General features: G+C 59.4%; 1 protein-coding gene across 3 annotated transcripts in view; it reads left to right on the top strand.

Annotated features, from left to right (window-relative positions):
• Positions 1-20,550, top strand: part of DGKZ (diacylglycerol kinase zeta) — a 46,788-nt gene that overhangs the window by 6,975 nt on the left and 19,263 nt on the right. For 2 of the 3 annotated variants that reach the window (XM_027804762.2, XM_027804761.2), the window contains exons 1-11: positions 8,424-13,307; positions 14,104-14,212; positions 14,905-15,000; positions 15,778-15,855; positions 16,194-16,250; positions 18,282-18,350; positions 18,809-18,880; positions 19,187-19,303; positions 19,396-19,467; positions 19,723-19,818; positions 20,094-20,176. In XM_027804762.2, coding sequence (XP_027660563.2) covers positions 12,406-13,307; positions 14,104-14,212; positions 14,905-15,000; positions 15,778-15,855; positions 16,194-16,250; positions 18,282-18,350; positions 18,809-18,880; positions 19,187-19,303; positions 19,396-19,467; positions 19,723-19,818; positions 20,094-20,176 — 1,751 coding nt within the window. In that variant the 5' untranslated portion in view covers positions 8,424-12,405. Of the gene's footprint in view, positions 1-8,423; positions 13,308-14,103; positions 14,213-14,904; positions 15,001-15,777; positions 15,856-16,193; positions 16,251-18,281; positions 18,351-18,808; positions 18,881-19,186; positions 19,304-19,395; positions 19,468-19,722; positions 19,819-20,093; positions 20,177-20,550 lie in introns of those variants that run through there. The other variant, XM_055716045.1, reaches the window with a different exon arrangement.

Genomic DNA, 20,550 nt, shown 5'->3' with positions numbered 1-20,550 from the left:
CAAGGTGTAGGCTGCCAGGAGCCCAGCTGGCGCAAGAGAGGAGGGAGGGAAACAGGGCTCCCTCTCTGTGCCAAGCTTGCCCCATTCCCAAGTTGTGTGCCCCATGGAAGCGCAGGGCCCGGGCACCCTTAGGCTCTTGCAGCCAGCTGGGTCGGGCTTGAGGTGACTCTGGACTGGGCTGGGTTAGTATCCCAGAAGCCTGAGTGCGGTGCTTGATGTTCGCTGGCTGGCTCTGAACCGGCCTTGCTGACCCCAGCTCTGTGGGCACGTTGCCGGCATTCGCCTCCACGGCTGATGGCAGCAGTGGCATGGGTGCCGTTGGGGCCCCAGGGTCTGCAAACACCGAGAGCATGGGCTGGAGGGGGATGGCACTGGGGCAGCAAAGCCATGGAGGGGGAGGATGGTGCCATGTGCTGGGCGGCCAGGTGTGTTTATGGGGAGGGCTTGCTGACCACTCTCTTTGTGTCCCTAGACTCCACCTGCCCCACAAAGGTGTCTTCCCTTGTCTCCAGGGCAGCCAGCCCGGCCGATGGGGATCCAGGAGGATAAAGCACCGGCCGGCGGTGTATAAGTATGTGGTATTTTTATTGGCTTGCACAGGCTGTGCAGTCCCAGCAGCTGCTGCAACGTTTCTGCTCAAGAGCTCTCCTCCCTCCCACCCACGTCTCGCCCCATGTCACCCTTCTGTGTCTGCACTAACCGAGGCGGCCGGAGGCTGGGCTGCCTGCCTGCTGCCTGTGTCACTAACCCTGACCTAGAGGGCAGCTCGCTGACAGACTTTCATCAGCCCTCATTTGGCTGGTGCTTGGGGTGAAGGTCAGCTGAGGACTTGCTCCTTCCCATCCTAGCCATCGCACCTGTGCATGCTGTGCGCTTTGAAGACTAAGATGACAACACTGAAGGGGTGGCTTAGCCAAGTGGCCAAAGCAACCTGGTGTTCAGTGGGGCTGGGGCTGCAGACAGGGTGGGAAACCAGGGCCTCGAGGGGTGGTCACCATTGCTGGGGTATAGCTGCTGTGTGGGAGCTGGTACCGAGGCTGGCCATGGTGCTGGGGGCTCCCGAGGAGGTGTGGAGGTGTCCGGGCTTCGGCGCAGGCTCCCCACGCCATGGGCTGTGTGGGGCAGCGCATCGGTGCGGTCAGGACTTGGCTGCGCTTGTGCGAGCGCGGCGCGAAGAGCCCCGGCTGGGGGCTGCTGCTTCCTCGCTTCTGCTAAACCGTGTCGCTGCCTTCGCCCCGGCCGCGTGGCACCCGGACCTTCCCGGTTCCCTGCTTGGGTGACCTCGGGAGCGCCGTGGTTGGAGGTGTTAGGGGCGAGAGGCAGTGTGGCGGGTTCGTGCCCGTGGTGGGGCGGCGGTGGGTTTTGGCGAGGCTCAGCACACGTGGGTTGAATGCCACAGGGCACGGGCGCTCTGCTCTGCACCCCCGGCCTTTCCCCGGGGCTCGCTTCAGCTGGGTGCTGTTGCACAGCCCCTCTGCAGGGTCGCTGGCCTTGTCTCCTGGTTTTGCTTTCCTCTCTTTGCAAAGCATCTGCACGGGTTTGTTTTTTTTCCCCTGCCGCGGGTGAAGTGGCTGGTGAGTTTGCTGGTGTAAGCTTGTCGGCCGCTGCTGCGGGCTGGCTGATGCTCAGAAGCAAACCTGCAGCCAAGGCAGCTGATAGCCAGCTCGCCGCTGCGTGGGCTTGCGTGTCCCGGTAGCACTCGGAGCTGCGCAGCGGCACCCGCCGGCCTCTGTACCTGGAGCCTGCATTGCTCCCCTGCTCCGGTGGTCTCCAGAGTGGCCGGTGTCAGCCGGTGGGAGCAGGAGCGGGGAAGCTCGGGGAGCAGAGCGAGGCAGCCCTGCGCTCCTGCCCTCTGAAGCGCTAGCCCATGCTGGGAAGGTGGAGAGCGGGCTGCTGTCTGCACCGGCAGCACCTCTTCCCCTGGGATCTCCCCTCCAAAGGATGGCGGCAGAAAAGAGCCCGCTGGAGAAGCTGGCAGCCGTGGGGGCATTGGGATGGGAGAAGAAAAGGAAGCGCGTGAGGGCAGATACACGGAGGGTGCTTAGAACTAAAAGGGTGGAGGAGAAAAAAAATCAATTCTTCCTCCTGCCCTCCGTTAGCAGCAGAGGGACAAGCTGACATTTAGCAAGGCCAAGGAGTAATAGATTTAACATTGTTAAAAGGAGTTACTTTAATTTTGACATGGGGTGGGAGAGAAAAAGACTGGGTAGGTCACTGCCAGGAGGTGAAAAAGTGAAACCAAAGATTAGACCTGATATCAGTAACAGGGTCACAGTTAAACCAACAAATGCCTTTCTGGTGGCAAGTTGGCATGTGCTTTGCTTAGTCACGAGGTCATGATGAAGCTCGGGATGCAGAAACAGGAGGTGTCTTTCCTGTCTTAGCCTCAGGCATTGCGGTGGGGGGTGATCTCGGGGGTTTCTTGGGGGTGCTGAGCAGTCCCTTCCTTGCAGACACCTGCAGGGGCTGCTGCTTACGGGGGGCGGTTTCAGCTGCATGCGACCAGGGTCTCCGGGCTTGGGAAGCCCTGCTCAGGGCTACATGGGGCGGGGGAGCCCCTCGGCTCGGAGCAGTGGTTTCTGCTTGAGCACGGCAGGCTGAAACCTGTGACAGCAGCGTGGGGAGCTGGAGGTCTCCCCCACCGCCCGTTCATCTGTGCGTGTTTGCCCTCACCCTGCAAGGTGGTCTTAGGAAGTCATGGGGGGAAGGAGGAGAAGAGCAGCAGGATGCCTGGCTGGCTTGAGGAAAGGGCTGTTGGGCTTCCCACTCCTGCTGCCTCCAGGGAAAGGGACTCGGAGAACTGGTGACCTGGTCTCTTGCTGGTCTGCTTGACTTGGAAGGGATTTTGGGGCCAGCTAGACTTAGCCCTGGGCATCCCTCTGGGCCATTTCTGTTGGCAAGTCTAGGTCATGCTGGCCCAGAAGGGGGGCAGGGGGTGGTGAGGAGCAGCAGGCGGTGTCAGTAGGGGTCTCTGCTGTGCATAAACCGTGGGGGACTGGGAGAACAGGGTGGGCATGGGGCAGCTGGAGAGAAACTGGAAGCTTGGACACTTCCCTGGCAGTGTTCCAGGCCAGGCTGGATGGGGCTTGGAGCAACCCGGGCTGGTGGGAGGTGTCCCTGCCCGTGGCGGGGGGTGGGAACTGGATGGTCTTTAAGGTCCCTTCCAGCCCAAACCATGCTGTGATTCTATGATAAGCTGGAGATGGGGCTGGGGAGGAACAGCATGTATCTCTTACCAGCCTTCTTTGCTTTGGATGAGCAGCCAGTTACAGCATTTTAATGTCCTCTTTGATAAAACATCCTGCCAGCCTCAGCAACCGCGTCTTAATAGCGATGGATTGGGGCTGTTCTAGGGACCCCTCCACAGCTTCTCCTCCTCCTGTGGTCACAGATGGAACGTGCTGTCGTGCTGGACTTGGCAGTCTTGGGTTAATGGTTGGACTTGATGATCTTAAGGGTCTTTTCTAACCTAAATGATTCTACAGCAGTTTGGCTGCCCTGGGGCTGCGAGGGCACTGGGACTTGTTCAGCTGCCAGTGGCAGCGGGCCCTTTCCTGGTACTGGGAAGTCCGAAGGACCCGTACCCTGTGTAGGGAAAGGGACAGAGCCCTCCATCCTTCAGCAGCTGCTGGGTTTGAGGGGAGAGGGCTGAGCAGGGGTGAGCATCTCCCCTGGGCATCTCCAGCTCCCCTTCCCCTCGGGTGCTGTGCAGAAAGGGCCGAGCGCAATCCCCGCAGCAGCTCCGGCAGCGGAGAGGTTTGCTCACGTGTCCTCGCCTGCTGCTTCGCAAAGGCCACTTGCTGCTTCTGCCGTGACAGAGGCGGCAGCGGCGGTGGCGCAGCCTTTGGGCATGGCTCCCATCTGGTTAATGGTTTCCTGTGAAGCATTTTCAGAGATACCCATCGGGGAAGGCAGCCGGCGCCTTCGCCATGCTGGCAGCCACCTCCCGCCTGTTCTGTTCTGATCCTTCTGCTGTGCCTCCCCCCAGGCCCCCAGGAGCGCTGGGCACGGTCCAAGCACGCGGAGGAGGGGAGCTCCCTGTCTAGTTTGAGCTTGCAAAGGCGAGGGGCAGGGGCAGGCAGGAGGCGGCAGGGTGTGAAAGGACAAGGTCCCAGCTGCGGCTGGCCATGCTGACTCACCACAGCCACGTGTGTGGCTGTCCCATCGGGTAAATGACCGAAATAACAATAGCTGGTGACTCACACCATGCAGGCACCGGGGAGCGAGCTGGCCGGCCGCTGACCCCCACTTCCCCGCTCTGCGAAGGCCAGGGTGGAGATGGGTGCCGTAGCCCCAGAAGGGAGCCGGGTTGTGTTTGGCCGTCCCTGGGGGTGGCGGGGACCCGGAGAGCGGCAGAGCGTCATGGGGAAATCCACAGCCCGGCGGTGGGAGGTCCCGTGGCGGGGTTTGCAGCAGCAAGGGGAGGTAAAAAGCTCCGAGTGCGGAGGCTGCCCAGCCACCGTCCATAACTCAGGAGAAAGCTGGGCATGGGCACAGGCACCCCGCAGCCGCAGCTCGGCTCTCCTCCGCCATGCAAACCTCGTTCTCGGGTCCCAAGGCAGTGGGACAGGATCCCCTCCGAGGCGGGTTCCTCCTTTTGCCGCTCCTTGGGCAGCGGTGGCATGGCCTGGCTGTAGCTGGGTGCTCGGAGGGCAGCGGGGTGCTGGGGGAGCACCCCTCTCTGTCCGGGCCCTTGCCGGTGCATGCGCCTCCAGCCGGGGCCGAGCCGGCCTTGGGGCTGCTGGCGGAGGAAGTGCAGTTGGTTATTTTAACAAGCGCTGACAGGGTTTGCAGCGCGGGGAGGAGGCGGAGGGAGAAGCCAGCGCTCGCTCTCCAAACTAGGACTTGGTTGGGGAGGGCTGGCTCACCGCCGCCGCACGGCCACCACCGCCCGCTCGGCACCCACGGGGACCCCCGCGCCGCGCCAGATCAGGTCACGGGGGCTTCTCCCCACGCTCGCCCCTTCTCTCCTCTTCCTCCTCGTCCCCCACCTTTGCTGCTTTTGTTTGTGCCGAGGGTGGGAGGGGGCCGGGGGGGAGCCAGCCCTTTGGTGGGGGCTGTGGTCTGAGCAGCTCCCAGTCCCATCCCGCTGGGGAAGGGCAGGGGGGAGCGGACCCTGCGGTCATCTCCAAGACCCTTAGCCTTCCCTCTCGAGTCGTGTTTGCTGCCAGGGGCTGGCGAGGGGCTACGAGCGGTCCCTGGGGCTGAGGCGGGGACTCGCGGACCGCAGCCACCCTGGTGCTTCCCTGGGGTCTGTCCCCCTGCCAGAGGTGCATTTCCAGCTGCCCGGTCCACTCTTGTGATGCTGGCTGCAGCCTGCCGGGCCGTATGGCACGTGGGTGGCAGCGGGAAATCCGCAGGTGCGGAGGGCGGCGGCGTGGGCAGTCAGCCTGTGCCCCGGCACCCCTGGAGCCCAGCCGCTTGGCCTGGGGTAGCTTAGGGAAGCAGGACAGACTGGAGGGCTTCTGGCATCTCCTCTGGTGCTGGTGGCAATGAGGTTCCCTGCTTCTGCTGGGAGCAGTGGGATGCCCTTCCAGATCCCTGCCATGGGCTCCCATCTTCCGTTATCAGTGCCTGTGGCTGAGCACCTGAGGCTCTCTTGGCTTTGCTTCGGGAGGTGCAGGGACTCCCCCCAGCCCAGCCATCACTGCCTCTGCTCTGCATCTGCCACGCTGCAGCTTTTATCTTTACACCAGGTTCGGCACCTCCTCCCTGGGGCTGCTGCCCCGGGCAGATGCTCTGTGTTGGCCTGCCCGGAGCAGCACCATGCTGGGATGTCATCCCTGTGCCAGGACGTTGTCCCTGCCTGCTGGGGGAAAACTCTGGGGCTGCTCGAGGAGTTTGGATCAGACAGCTGGGCTGCAGGACTGACCTACCTTTAAATAGCACATCCCTTGTGTCCCTCCTCTGTGGCAGGCATGGAGCTGTGCGAACTAAAGGAGGGGACCAGCCCTGGGGAGGATGGTGGGAATCTGCTAAAGAAACCGCGGGCTGGGCACCCTGCCGAGCACCCCTGCCGCTTTGCTTCATGCACGTTGCTCTGCAAAGGGAGCTCAGAGAAAAGAAACTCTTAAAATCTTTCCCAGCCTGTGTCGCTGGTCCTGCTGATGGGACCAAAATAGAAAGTGCATGGACGGCCTCTCCCCTGACCCCTGCTCTGCCGCAGCCCCACACGCTGATGCTGGGGGCTCACCCGCTGATGGTGGGGGCTCACCCTCTGCCTTTCATCTCTGGTTAATTCGCTGCCCGAGGCTGTCGGTCGTGCTGTTTGGCTTCCCAGCCAAACAGTGACAGATTGTTTAAATCAGTGCTGTCAGGTTTCTTGATAACCAGGAGGCAGATTATTTACTGTAGTGGCAAATAAACTTCATAATGTTATGATGGTGGAAAATTGTCAAGGGATATGAACGCCCAGAGTCAGCCCAGGAACCTCCAAGGAGATGGCTTTAAATTAAGGCAAAACACTGTCTTCCATGGAGTTTGGGAAGGAAATCATATTGTTGTAATGGGAACGTTACTCTGAGCCTTAGGGCTGGCAAACTTGACTTTATGAAGTGTCAGTGGAGGCTCTGAGCTCGTCTGGCAGAAGTGCCTTAGAGCACATCTCGGGTTCAGCCGGAGAAGGTGATGAAGGGGAGGTGACACCAGGGCATCATGCAGAGCGTGGGGAGAGGCAGGGTGGAGCTGCCACTAGAAGGATGTTGGGGTTATGCTAGAAACTGTAAAAAAAACCAAAAAAATTCTCAGGCCCTTCTGCTCCCAGCCCCTGCTCTTCCCAGCAAACCCAGCCTGAGAGCGTTTTCTTAAGAAGGGCTGGGCGTGAGGCTGGGATGACTGATCGCTTTTGCCTTGCCTGGCCTGGGGCAGTGCGAGGCAGTGGGGACCATGCTCGGGTCACTGTGTGGCCTTGGGCAGGTCCTTCCACCTGGCTTTGCCCCTCGAGGAGTTTCTTGTGACAAGCTGCAAAGACATGGTGTTTTGTTCCCTTGCCTTGCCTACAACCCCCCTGCAAGGCAGGTGCCGGTGGTCCCTGGTGCTGTGTCCATCCTCCTGCCTTGCTTGTTCAAAGAAGGTGGCTTAGAGGCTGCATCGTCCTCCCTGTGGTGTCTTCAACTCCTGACAGGGTGTGAATAGCCAGAAGATGGTGGGGGGTTCAAGTCAGTGGCTGTGTGTCATCCCTGATGCAGAGCGTGTGGTGCCCAGCCCGGGGCAGTGGCAGTCAGCGGTGATGCTGAACCGGTGCTGTGGAGCTGGGGCTGCCAGCTGGGCTGTGCCAGGGAAGTCCTGCCCCTGAAATAAAGCACGTGGGCAAGTTTTGCTTCTGGCCATCTTGTGCAGATAGCCCATTGCCCTTTCATGTCTGGGGTCTGCCGGGTGTTTGGGCCGGGGCCGCAGTGCTGGCACTGCTGCAACGCCTGGAGCAGGGGTGTCTGTGGTGGGAGCAGGCGGCTGTGAGCCGTGCTCTTGCTCGGCCACGTGCAGGATGGGTACAGAAAGGCCACGCTGACATAGCTGCCCATCCCTCGTGAAGCACTGCTGTCCTGGGGCCTCCAGGCTGGTCAGGCGAAGTGCCCAGTAACACCCAGTAGCCTTGGCAGGGGCTCCCGGCAGAGCACAGCGCTGCGGCCACACGTGCAGACCTCTGGATGAGGAGGAGGTCCTCTGCAGCTGCGTGCCTGTGGCCACCGGCTGGTTTCTAAGCCCTTGCCTTGCTTTCTCACTAGGAGGGAGGTCTGAGGTGCTCTGGATCAAAGCCGGGGCTCACTGAGAGATAGGTGGAGGGGACATGTCCCCTCTTGAGCACCCTGCAAGGGCTGGGAGCTGCCTTTTGCAGCCTGGAGAGGCAACTTTAAGGTTGCGGCAGTAATCTCCTCCTCCGCAGTATGAGGGTGACAGTGCAATTGAGGATGTCCTTGGCCGCGGTTTGCCCTGGGAATGTCATGCTCTTGCAGCTCGGGAGCCTGGGAGCGAGGTGCTGTGGCCTCTGTAGGCGGTGCCACTTGTTGCAGTAGATCAAATGAATGAATCCTAAAATAGAAGGTGAGAGCAGCCCCTCACGATGCTTTGAAAAGCTCGTGGTTTAGATGGAGCCTCCCTGCTCACGTGCGAGGGGGAGCCGCATCTCCCTGCTGGTGCTGGACCTGGCACGGGGCAGCTCCTGACTCTGGTTTATTTGCGTGATGTAGGAGAGGTTACAGCTGGGCTGGAAATTTTGAGGTGGAAACAAACTGAGCAGTTTGGGAACTCGCTGATCACGGCTCACCTCACTGCAACCAAAACCCTGAGGGCTGTACCACATCTTGACCAGCGTGCTCCCTTCCCCGTCTGGTGCAGGGACACCTTCCTCAGCACACCTCTTCTGGGCAGGCTGCTCCTCGTAGCGCATGGCGGGGGGGAGGGGGGCTGGCCCGGGGGGCAGAGGGAGAGGAGAGGTCAGTGACCAACACCTGGGAGCAGGATGGGTGAGCAGGAACAGGATCTCGGCAGGAGCGGTGTGGGGACAGCGGCATGCCTGGAAAGATGGGAGTGTCGTAACGCTGAAGCGTGGGATGGAAGCCGAGGCTGAAGGCAAGTGGTGGTATGTCAGCAGGGTGGGGATGAGCAGCAGCTCCCTGGATGGGCTCCGGGGCTTTTGTCCCTCCGCTGTCCTGGCAGGGAGGAGACAGAAAGGCAGAAGCCTAGGAGATCTTGGTGCCATGCAAGGGTGGCTATTAATAACACTTACACTTTCCATGTGGTTGAGCTGTGCAAGTCAAGCGTCCTTGCCAAGGGAAGACAGCTTGTAAGCTGAAACGAGCTCCTGCTTGCATGCTGCCAGCTCTGGTGCCGCAGCAGCTCCCTGGCACCCGCAGCGAGCCGGGACGCTGCAGCGCAGCCAGCTGCCATCAGGATGGGTGCTCGTCACGGAGCAGGCTGAAGCTCTTGGGCTCATTTCCCTTGCTGTAGCCCCGTGGTTGGAAAAAATGCTTTCCAGCCGACTAGCTGGAGGTTTGCTGAAAGGTCAGGAGGAGCTGATGGTGTTTTTCAGGTCCAGACTTTTCTAGGGCTCAAGGCGTGTGCATTGTGCTGCTGGCGGTGTCCTGCAGTAGGGTCCCCTTGCCACCCTTGGTGCCAGGGGAGGGGTGCCAGATTTGGCACTGTGTGAGGGTAACCTGGGATCTCTCTTGCTTCTGGGCAGGAGTAGACCAGGCTGCTGGCGGGACAGAGAGAATAATAACGTAGAGGAAGAGCCAAGCAGGCATATGGCACGGCATCCCTCTACATGTCTAGGGGCACAGGGGGCCTGTCCAGTATGGTACTTGGGAGTTTTTTTGAGGCTAGTGAAGCAAGGCAGAATGATGGAGCTGAGTATCAAGATGCTCCTCCTGAGGTGGGCAGAGCCTGTGCCTTGAGGGACACTGTGTGTTTAGGCCCAGGGTTCAGCCTGTCTGGTTTTGGAGCCACCACCGCCACAGGAGGGCTGGCTGCCGGCTGTCCAGAGAGCAGGATCTCCCCGATCATGGATCAACCGATCCATGAGCTCTGCATCCACTGAAGTTACAAGATGTGCATTTTTCCTCTTACGATCCCTCTCTTGACTTTCCAAGGGCATTTAGATCCTGCTGCCAAGGTTAACTCTGTCTTCAGGGTCAGAGGCTGCAGCTTGCTCTGAGTGCCCCGGGAGCAGCATCTCTCTCGGTCCCCAGTTCTGGAGGAGAGCACCGCTGCCTGCCTGCACTCGGGAACACGCTCCCGCTTCAGCAGCGTCTCTGCCCACTGATGCCAGGCAGGGAGCGTAGGAGGCTGAGAGCTCCGAGGGGTCTGGTTATGAAAAAAACACCTCCCAAGAGCTCTGATTGCAGATCATGAGCAGATCAGAGCTGCTGTCTCCTTCCTCGTTCACGGAAGGAGATGGAAATGATAGTGTGTAGCTGCTGGTAAGTAGAGTTGATATTCTAGTGCATGCAGCGGTACTTCCCTTCCCTTCCACCCTGCAAATGCCAGGCTGCTGCTGCCCGGCCTCCTTGCCAAGCCGAGCCACGCAGGCTGCAGGGCAGGCACAGGGGACAGCTCTCGGTCTCGGCAGCAAAGAGTGGAGATCCCAGAGATGTTCTGCTGCCAGGCCAGGGGCTGCCAGGGCTTGGCTCCTCTCCGCCCAGAGCGTGGTTCCCCGGCTGCTCTGCATGCAGCTCTGCTGGCACCCCGGCAGTGTGTCCCTCTGCTCCGCCAGCGGTAGCTCTCGGCACCCGTGATACACCCTTTGGATCTGGGGTTGGAAGTAGGTTGCGAGGGAAGGGGATATCTTCACCCATCACATCTGTGCTACCACGTGCTGCTGTTGTGGGTTCTCAGATGATTGCCTGCTAATAACCTTCACCACTGGTGGCCAGAGTGTGAGTCCATGTGCTACTTGCAGACAGTCCTGAAGATAAAAAAGGGCCATAATCAGCTAGTACCCAAACATAAATGTCAAGCCAAGGTTGTTCTAGCAGATTTCCTTGCAAGACTGTGGTGCAAAAAGGAAGGAAGCTGTCTTGAGAGATCTTCCTGCCCGTAGCAGCAGCTCAGCAAGCACCACAGCAGCTTCGTGCTACTGGAATATCTGGGGCAGGAGGGAGCATCGACTCAGCTCATTCAGAATGTACTGGGCAGTACATCTGCTGCAGCATGCTACACCCAGGCAACCTTCTCTCCCTGGTTTTTTTTAAGATGTTTTATTCGTTCAGACAGTTTTTAACACCTGCTGGTGGTGATGCAATTTACTGTGCATCACCCTGCAGGCAATGGGGAGAAGGGACAGGGACGGAGGGCTGCCGTGTTGGGGACAGGCTGGAAGCAAGGTGATCAGCAAAACATGCTTTTGCCCTCAGCAAAGCTGCACGGACCTCACTGGTGTGACAGTTAACCTGCCGGTGACCGAGTGCATTGCTTGCTGTGGTGGGACTTGAGAAATCCCTCTGGAGAGGTGGCACTTTGGTTTTGCTTTCAGTTCAACCAGGCTTTAGCTGCCCTGATGCTGCTTTCTGGAGGGCGTTGCTGTCCTGCCTTCCCTCCTTGTGCTATGGTACCGAGTACAGGCATGGTGCTGAGACTGTGGAATCTGAAGAACTGGCCTCCTTGCCTACCAGGCTGGAGGAGATCAAGCCAAGCCTGGCTTTCTCTAAAAATACAAACTTAGCTTTGTACTCATTGAAAATCAATAGAGGTACAGCCCAATGGGTTGCTTGTGCTACAAGCACTAAGCAGAAGCTCCAGTTGACAGCCTAGAAAATAAGACATATGTCCCATCTGACATGCATTTCCCAAACAAAAAGGGAAGCTTCTGAGAAATTTGTCTGTTTGTGTGGCCCTCGGGGCAGTGGGGGTTTGGGCCAGGGCGTTCTCCTGAAGGTCCTTTGGTATTGCTGACTTGCAAGCAAGTGCATAAAAGCACGTGAGGAGGGAGGAAGGCAGAAGCAAGCGGAGCAGATGCCACGGTGCTGAGCAGCGCGCCCGTACCCTCGTTGGTGACTAGAGGAGCTGCCTCATACGGCGTGGCAATTGTTGAGAGCGATGGTGGTGTGTGCCTGCAGGCTGCCGTGATCCAGAGTCTTGGGAGCAGTTGAAGAGCCAGGAGTTTGTTTCTACAAGCTGTAGGTCTTGGTGGTTGGTTTTGTTTTTTTTTTTTATGAGTTGCCCTCGAATAAATCCTCTCCATTTAGCGGCTGAAGAGAGGCAGTGGCTGGAGGGTGGGAAGCAAAGCACTAGCTCTGGGGAGGGGGCCGCTGGAGCTAGCCAGATTCAGCTCCTTCCGCTCCAGCCTTTGCATGCCGAGCCGCCAGCGCTGAAACTGCTGCAGCACCTTCCACCTGTGACCCAGGGCTTTCCAAGGACTGCTGCAGCACGCCGGCAGCCTGCCAAGCTCGGAGGGCTGGGCAGGGAAAGCTCGAGAGCCCCGGTGAAGCTCTTTCCACCAGGAGAGGGAAGTTTTGCGCAGGGCGAGTGGGATGATTTTCCTAGCTTTCCTCTGCGCTACTCCAGCTCTGCCAGCCTCCACCTCTTCCAGCCGGCTGCTACCAAATCTTCCTGCCCGGCTTTTCCTCGCCTGGTTGGTTTTCTGCTTTAAGATTCGCAAGGGCTCAGTTTCAATTTGCCGCAGATTTGGTAGGGCTGGTGCTTAGCCATAGTGGTTCCCGTGGGGAAACCAGGTGGACCAGCGCCAGGAGAGTAAGTCACTGGGGCGGGTTGGCACCTCGGGGTGCAGGGGCTCTGCCGATCCCACAGCAGCGAGCAGGGGGTGCCGAGGGTCCCGGCCAGGCAGTGACACCTGCCCTGCCATCGCAGCGCCCTGGGCTGAGCCATGAAACTCGGGGAGTAGGAGCCCCAGCAGTGCGTCTGCCCAGCAAGAGGGTCCCAGCCCTGCTGCATGCCCAGGGTGGCATCGCCATGTCCCCTGCTCCTGCCCTCCGTCCCCTGATGTCCCCACACCCGGGAACTCACAGGGGGGCCTATTTAATTCCTGGTCTCTGTGTTAACAGCCACCGTCCGGGTACGATGGACACCTTTTTTAGGTGGCACTTTGGGAGGAAGGGGCCGCGGCGTGGCAGCGCTGTGGCTGTGCCCGCGAGCAAGGCCAGACGACGTTCCCAGGCAGGGCTGCCCTCCGCCTCGCTGGCCCAGCGCCGCCGTGGCTCGGGCACCCCGCTGCCAGCCCTCTCCTGCTTGGGGCTGCCCCAGCGCGCTGGCCCCCGCCGTCGCTCCAGCACCACGCCGCCCTGCCTCAGCCCCCGGTTCGCCGTGCAGATGAAGCGCGGGGGCCGGGTGCGAGCCATCGATGCCCAGCTGGTGGGTCCATCCATCCTCCTGGCCAGCCTCATCCCTACTGGAGAGGGGGGGGACAGGGTGCCCCACACCGACAGCTCCAGATCTGAGTCTCCGGAGGATGACGATGGCATTGGCGCATCGGTGGGAGCGGAGCAGGGCCGGCACGGGTGGCGGGCAGAGGAGAGGTGGCTGCCCATGCTGCCCTGGCTGCGGCCGCTCCAGGCTGGGCTGCTGTCAAGGGGCCCCCGCTGCCTGCGGCGTGCCTCATCCCACCGCCTGCCCACCGAGTTCATGTGTGGCCGGGCCACCTACGGCTTGCCGGGCCACTACCGCCGTCTCAGCCAGCGCCGACGCTCCAGCGATGTCCCCCGGCCCGGGCTGCTCCCCTCTGGCCACCCACGGCTGCTGGCCCAGCGCTGCACGGGGGCGGCCGGAGCTGGGTGCCCCTCTGCCACCCTCCCTGAGTGCCTGGGTCCGGAGCCCACCCGCCACACCGCCCCGGATGGCTGGAGCCCCCGGCTGCTGTATGTATGCTGGCGGCGTGCGAGCGGGCGATGCCTCGGCGGGGGGGGGAGCCTGGGTGCAGGCCCAGGCTCAGCAGGGAGGGAGGGAAGGGGCTTGGTGATGTTGGCCCCAGCTGCCATTGGTGTCTTGCAGTGCTGCTTGCATCCCTTGAGCATCTCCCACTCGGACCAGTGCTACCTGTCAGTGCAGCCCCCTGGGGCTTGTGGGCATCCCCTACTGACAGCCCGGGGCTGGAGGGAGGGGGCAAGCCTGGTTGTGGGCTGGAGGTGCACGTGTTCTCCGGCTGGTTGGCTCTGCTGCTCCTTTCCTCCACTGTAGCACATCTGGGTTAGCCCCCAAAAACTAGCTGCTTTTTTTCCAGGCAGTTGTACTGGTCCCCAGAAATGCCCCAGGCTCTGAGGTGCCTTGGTGTGGGAGAGCTGCGGGGAGCCGGTGTGGGGCAAGGGCTCTGGGTTACACCACCACAGCCCGGTGGAGCGTCCCAGGCTGTTTTCCAATGGACCTGTAATCCCCCAGGGCTCTGACCCAGCAGGCTCAGGCTGTGCCTTTTGCTGGGTGCAGGGTGTCTTTAGCTGAGCCGCTGGCAATGTGGCCAGCACCTCTTCGTCCCACGAGGCTGCCTCACAGGAGCAGGTACTCCTCAGCTGGCAGTGCTGGAGATTCACCTCACTTCCAGCCGCTTGGTCCTGAGGATGCTTTTCTGCTCCAGCCTCACTGTACATCCCAGAAGCCGGTTGTGCTTTGCATGTATTCCTCCTCCCTCGATCTAATAGCCAGCCCTTCTTTGTCTTCCAGGAAAGCTATTGCCAAGTCCAGCCTCCAGCACATGGTAGCCCAGCCAAACCCTGCGCTAGCCCTGAGGAGTGACTCGGAGAGGCAGATACGCAGCACTGTGGACTGGAGCGTAAGTTGTAGCACGTTTTGCTGGGCGTTGCGTGGACTGGGCTGTCGGCCAAGAAGCAGCAGGCTCTTCCCAGGTGACTTTGGCTTTGACACATTTATGGCCTCCTCCGTTGCCACCAGCTGGTGCCGGCGTCTGTGCTGCTGGCATCGCCCCTTGATGCTGCAAGGAGAGGCTATGCAGGCACAGGCGGTTCCTGGGAGGGTGGTGTAGCTACTCCACTGCCAGCTCTTCTCCTTCTGGCAGCTGAGGTCTTCTGGGGCCAAGCAACAGGAGCAAGCCCCTGCCCCTTCACAGGCAAGCCCAGAAAGTTTTCAGCTGCACCCTGAGGTCATAGAAGCTGTTTCAGGAGAGTCCCCTGCACTGAATTTGTCCCGATGCTTCCTCTCTGGGGGTGATGGAAGCAGCTCCCCTGTGCAGAACGCTGCCACTGGGCTGTAGGTCTTGGAGTGGGTTCCCTGGGGCTCTCCCATTTCCAACGGGTGGGCACCACGGCAGCAGCTTCGTGAGGTTCCCTCTGTCCAGATGTTGGCCCTGGTTGTTCTGTGCATCTTGTCTCCTGGCTGGTACTTAGCTCCAACTTCCCACCCTGCAGCACTGTCCAGTATCTTTTCCCTTGCACAAAGCATTTTAGGGGCTCAGATGCCCATCTTGGGGGGTGCTCTCAGAGAAACGTGTTGTCCTGTGCCTTTCAGGAGACTGCGGTCTATGGGGAGCACATCTGGTTTGAGACCAATGTCTCTGGGGACTTCTGCTACGTTGGGGAGCAGAACTGTATGGCAAAGCTGCTGGTGAGTCACCTGGGGTCACCTGTGGATGCGGGCTGTGCTGCCACTTGGGGAGACCGTGACAGCCGTGATGTGTGCGGGGCTGGGGGGGCTACCAGGGTGGGGAGCTTGTCCATCCTGCCTCTGCGGGCTGGATGGCTGTGTCCCCAGTTTCTGCCAGTGCCAGTGCTCAGTTCACAATGGGAACCTGACGTGGAGCTGCCGCTCACCCGGAGGTGATGCGATGATTTTCCAGGGGGAGGCTGTTGAGATCATACGCCCTTAGAGGGACAGTCTGAATCCAAGACCTTTCAATAGAGGAGAAAAGTGAGCACTGGAGACCCAGGCCTGCTGCCTCCTGGCCCTGCAGGCAGCACTGTTGCACGGGGTTGTTGTAGTCCTCCCTCCCAGCTGGCAGGCTCCATCCTGCTGGTGGTGCAGGACACAGAGCACTGGTGCCATCCTGTGCCTGCCCGTGGGGCTTGCCATGGGAGCCCTCCAGGTGCCTCCCAGACCAGCTTTGATCCATCCTGCTCTCAGGCACTGTCAGAAGAGGCCAGGGACTGCAGGACAGGACAGCGGGAGAGCACCTCCCCGCTCCATCCCAGACTTGAGAGCATCCGCTCTAGGCACATGCTTAGATCCCTTCCCTTGCAAGGAGTGTAGGTTGTGTCTACCTTTCCTGTAGGACTTCTTCTGCGTCCTGAAATATATGGAAGAGTTGTGATGGAAGGCAGATTGCTGGGCTCTGAATGCTGCTAGTCACATGCATGTTTTTCCTCCCCTTTTCTCATCCTCCAGCAAAAACCTCTCTCCCGGCGTAAGTGTGCAGCCTGCAAGATCGTAGTGCATACACCCTGCATCGAACAGCTGGAGAAAGTGAGTAGAGAAACGTGTTATGCCCTCTCTGTGGCTGGGAAAGCTGTAACAGCCTTTTCCTGGGCAGCCCTTCCTCTTGAGTAGAGAAACACAGGAAGACTGGGGAACTGCAATATGTCATTGCCAAGAGGGGTCTTCTGAGGAGACAGTACCAAAAGGAGCATCTAGTGCCGTGATTGGGACCCCAGGCCCCGTTTTGTTCAGTAACAGAAATATGTGAGAGGTTTAGTGGCAAGCAGCAAACATCTCCAGGGCCTGCTGAAGTAAAATAAACTCTGGTAGGTTTCCTTCAGGTGTGATGGTTTTACTGATTGCTTTCACCTGTGTTCAATCTACAGATAAATTTCCGCTGCAAACCTTCCTTCAGGGAGTCAGGATCCCGGAACGTACGGGAGGTGAGAGTTGTGCCTCAGACGCTGCCCGCATCCTGCCTCGCTCTTTCCATTTTGGTGGCAGAGACATCAGATGCTGCCAGCACGTTGCCCATCGTGTCGTGTCCTGGCTCCAAGGGAGCGGCACGGTGGGAGGGATGTTTCTTCGCAAGGCAGCAGCGCAGACGGGGAGTGAGGAGCTCGCAGGTGGCAAATGCAGAGCATCTTCTGGTTTGCCTGTTCTGAAGCACCTGCATCTGCACGGGGGGAACCTGCAAACTGTTTTCTGGGAGTTTCCCCCTTGTGCTGATCCCCAGGCGCACAGAGGAGGCTGTGGCAAGCAGCAGGTCCTCAAGTCCCCCACAATTTGGAAGGAAGCGGTAGGGGCTCACTTCTGGCTTTATCACTCAGCCCTGACTCGGCTGCCACAGGTACTCCAGGTAGCAGTGGAAGGTGCCCACAGAGGTGCTACAGGGCCCCTTTAGCCCATGTTTTAATGTACTGGGTGTAAGCGGTGGCCTGGGACCTGTCTGCTGAGCTGTGCTGGTGCAAGCATCCAGCCCCTCATGCTTCACCCCGCAGCCGGTGCAGCCAGCGCAGCCCACGCAGCGCTGTGCCGGGAGCACGGGGGGCTCAGTCGCAGGCCCCTTTGGTAACACAGCTGCTGTCCCCCCACCGCGTTGGTACTGGCACAGCGGCCGCAGTAGGGGAAAGGTAGTCGAACACAGGGCTGCCTGCTCAGAAGTGCCAGGGCAACCTGGCAAGGTGAAGCTTTCAGCATCGTTTTAAACCTTCCTTTCATCCTTGGCTTCTCCTGCCATGCCTCCTTCCCACATCACTCCTAGCACAGCTCCTTTATTTGTCTTTCACTTACTTTTTGGGCTCTGCTGACAACTCTCTGCCTCCACTCAATCTTTTTTTCTCCTCTCCAGCCTCTACAGATTTCCTCTCCCTCCCCTTCCCTGGTTTTCCAGAAAACCAGATGATTTTCCTCCTTTTTCTCACAAACCCTGCTCCTCCATCCTGTCTTTCTAATACTACTCGGTTCCTCCAAGGGCTTTTCCCTCCTGTGTCCCTAGAAAGGTGCTGTCCTGGCCTTTGTGTCACCAGGGATCGCCTTTGGGGTCAGCCCTTTCCCTAGATGTGCCTGCTGGGACCCAGAGCTGAGCTCAGGGTACAGCCCCGCTTCTGCTCCCACTGGATTAACATCTGCTGAAGCCGGCGGGGCTCTCTGTCCTCTGCCGTGTGCTGCGTGCAGAGCAGGCGGTGCTGGAGCCGAGCCAGACCTGCCAGATTCTGCCTCTGTCATTGTCACGGTCCCACGAGCTGTCACGAGCTGGGCGTTGAGCTCTGCCGTGCTGGGCTGAGGACTCACTCGCCCTCTTCTCTCTGTGCTGCCCTCCCTGCAGTGCTGTTCCCAGCCCAGGCCTGGGAGGTACTTAATGGAAAAACTCTGGACCCCTTTGCAGTCCCCGCTGCAGGTCCCAGCCCGCCGTGCCCACCGTGAGCCTGCAGGCAGGGGCTGAGGCAGGCTGGCAGCACCTGGGGCGAGGAGCAGGGTGGTGGGGACGTGGGGGGCTTTGGAGCTGCTGAGCCCTTCCGTCTTCTTGCCACAGGCACAAACTGTGTCTCCCTGGGGATTTTCACACCTTCCACCAGTACCTTTTTCACCTGGTGCTGGGGGCATCTGGGCAGAGACGTGAAGGGATGGAGCTGCGGTTTATGGCCAGAGTCACTCCCTGCACTGCCGCTTGCCCGCTCTGCCTTGGGTTTGCTTTGTGTGATTCTCGGTCTTCAGTTCCGCTCCCCTCCTTCCTTGCTTCTCTGGTTTTAATGCCCTGTTCTCTGAGCACCTTAATTTGGCCTCTTGCCTCCCGATTCTCTGGTTCTGCCTTCTCCCCAAGGGTTGTGGCTGGTGCTGCTGAGGTGGGCTTGCTGTAAGAGCAGAGATCCTGGCTGGCCTGGGTCCATTACTCCTGCCTCTTCCTGCGTTTCCTCACACACTGGGCATTTCATTTGCTTTATTTTTTTTTTCTTTTTTTCTTTTCCCTTTAGCCCATCGTTGTCCGGCATCACTGGGTACACCGGAGGCGGCAAGAAGGGAAGTGCCGGCAGTGTGGCAAGGTGAGAGGGCATCTTGGGGTTTTTTCTCAGCCTGAAGGAAAGCTAAGGTCAAGCCAGAGACAAGAACAGGGCTGGGGACCAGGGACATCCCACCATTCCTGTCTGGCAGCAGCAGCCTACAGCAAAACCAAGGCGCGTGCCCTGTTTTGCACAGTGAAGCACTAAATAAGTGCTTCCCACGTGGAGTTATTTTCCCCCTGGGCCTAATCTGAATGTCCCAGACCTGAAGACAGGGAACTGTCTTCAAGACGTGCTTTCCTTGAGCAATAGGGACACCCCTGAGAGCTCAGTGGCCTCCCTGGTGCCGCGGTGGGGGCTGGAGCTATCCGACAGGGATCCGGAGGCCGCTGGCTGCCGCCACGCTCTTTGTTAACGTCTCTCCTAGGGGTGAGGAAGTCCTGTTGGATGGTAGAAAGCTGGAAGGGAATTCCCTGAGCCTCTTGTCCTTCCCTCCACAGGGTTTCCAGCAGAAGTTTGCCTTCCACAGTAAAGAGATTGTAGCCATCAGCTGTTCGTGGTGCAAGCAAGCGGTGAGCAAAGCCCCCATTGAATGTCTTAGCAGCCTGTTCCGCAGCTACTGACCTCTGCTTTCTGCTGGGACAACCCAGGCTGCTCCCCTGCAGCCTGCCCTCCGCAGCTGCTCTTACTGGGAGCACCGTACCATGGTGGCTGCAAGCTCCTCCGAGAAGCTTTCTCCTCCTTGCCTTCCCATTGCAAAGTTCCTGTATGGTTTCCTCCAGCACTCCCTGCGCTGGCCTGGGGAGGCTGGGAGGAGGAGAAGGTGGCTGTCCCCAGCAAACTGAGCCCCTGAGTTTTCTGTTCTCCTTCTTCTCCAGTATCACAGCAAAGTGTCGTGTTTTATGCTGCAACACATCGAAGAGCCCTGCTCACTGGGTGCTCACGCTGCTGTTGTCATTCCTCCCACCTGGATTCTGCGGGTCCGGCGGCCCCAGGTGAGTCACCTCAGCTCTCCCGGCTCCTTCACGACTCCTGCTTGCCCAGCAGCTCCTCATGCCGTTTTGGGGTTTGTTTCTTTTATCTCTAGAACCCACTGAAATCTAGTAAGAAGAAGAAGAGAACATCATTCAAGCGGAAATCCAGCAAGAAGGGGGCCGAGGTAAGAGATGAGGGTACAGGGAATAACCTTGTCTCAGGAGAGCAGAGGGACTGGGCAGTGAGGAGCATGACTAGGAACAAGGGGGCTTTGCTGGGTCTGTGCGAAGGTGGACATGGAGGGAGAGTGCCTGCTGGCAGGGCAAATCCCAGCTGTAAGACTTACGGGATGTAAGACCTGTGTGATGTTAGGGCTGGGCTGGAGGTGGGAGTTTGCGTTTGCCCGGGTTTGTGGAAGGACCTGTGACACCTCTTGCAGGAAGGGAGGTGGAAACCCTTTGTCATCAAGCCCCTGCCAGCTCCTCTCATGAAGCCCTTGCTGGTGTTTGTGAACCCCAAGAGCGGTGGGAATCAGGTATGGCCTTGTCCTGCATCTCCGCGAGAAGGCGGCTCTGTGAGGGCATTGCTGTTTGGCTGCTGAGGTCTCATCATAGCTTGGGGTGATGCCTCAGCTGCAGAAGAGGCAAGGAGACCCCTGCAACACCAGTTTGCTGCCTGGCCGTTGCCACCTTGGTCAGGCTTTGCCTGGGTCCCCCAGAACGCCGTCGTCTTGGCCTGTCCCCAGGACTAGATGCCGCCTTCTGCTGTCTGGGAACTCCCTGTTACCTGAAGTCTTTCCTCTCCCCATAGGGAGCCAAGATCATCCAATCCTTCATGTGGTATCTCAACCCACGGCAAGTTTTTGACCTCAGCCAGGGTGGACCCAAGGAGGCGTGAGTACCGATGGGGCAGCACCCTCCTCTCCCCCATCCCTGCCCCAGAGATTCCTCCCTGGAGCTCTTCCCACAGCTGGCAGAGGCTTGATGCTCCGTAGCTGCTTTGTGCAGAGACCTCCAGCGAGTTCAGCCTTGGGAGGCCTCTCGGGGATGCCTCGTGGTCAGTCAGTGCTCCCTGCTGGAGGGCTGCTCTAATGTAAAGCTAGTGGAGAAGGGACCAGCTGTGGGGTGAGGTTCCCAGACCTAGTTCGTTGTGCTCAAATACTGTCACGCGAGTCTCCTCTGCTTGCTGCGTTTCTGTTTATCTGTGTGTGCACAGACTGTGGACATGCCACTCTTCCTCAGCAAGAGCTGGTGAAGCCAGCGTTGCG

This window comes from Falco cherrug, chromosome 7 (assembly GCF_023634085.1).
Source record: "Falco cherrug isolate bFalChe1 chromosome 7, bFalChe1.pri, whole genome shotgun sequence".
NCBI classification, from domain to species: domain Eukaryota; kingdom Metazoa; phylum Chordata; class Aves; order Falconiformes; family Falconidae; genus Falco; species Falco cherrug.
This window is presented reverse-complemented; position numbering and strand designations above follow the sequence as displayed.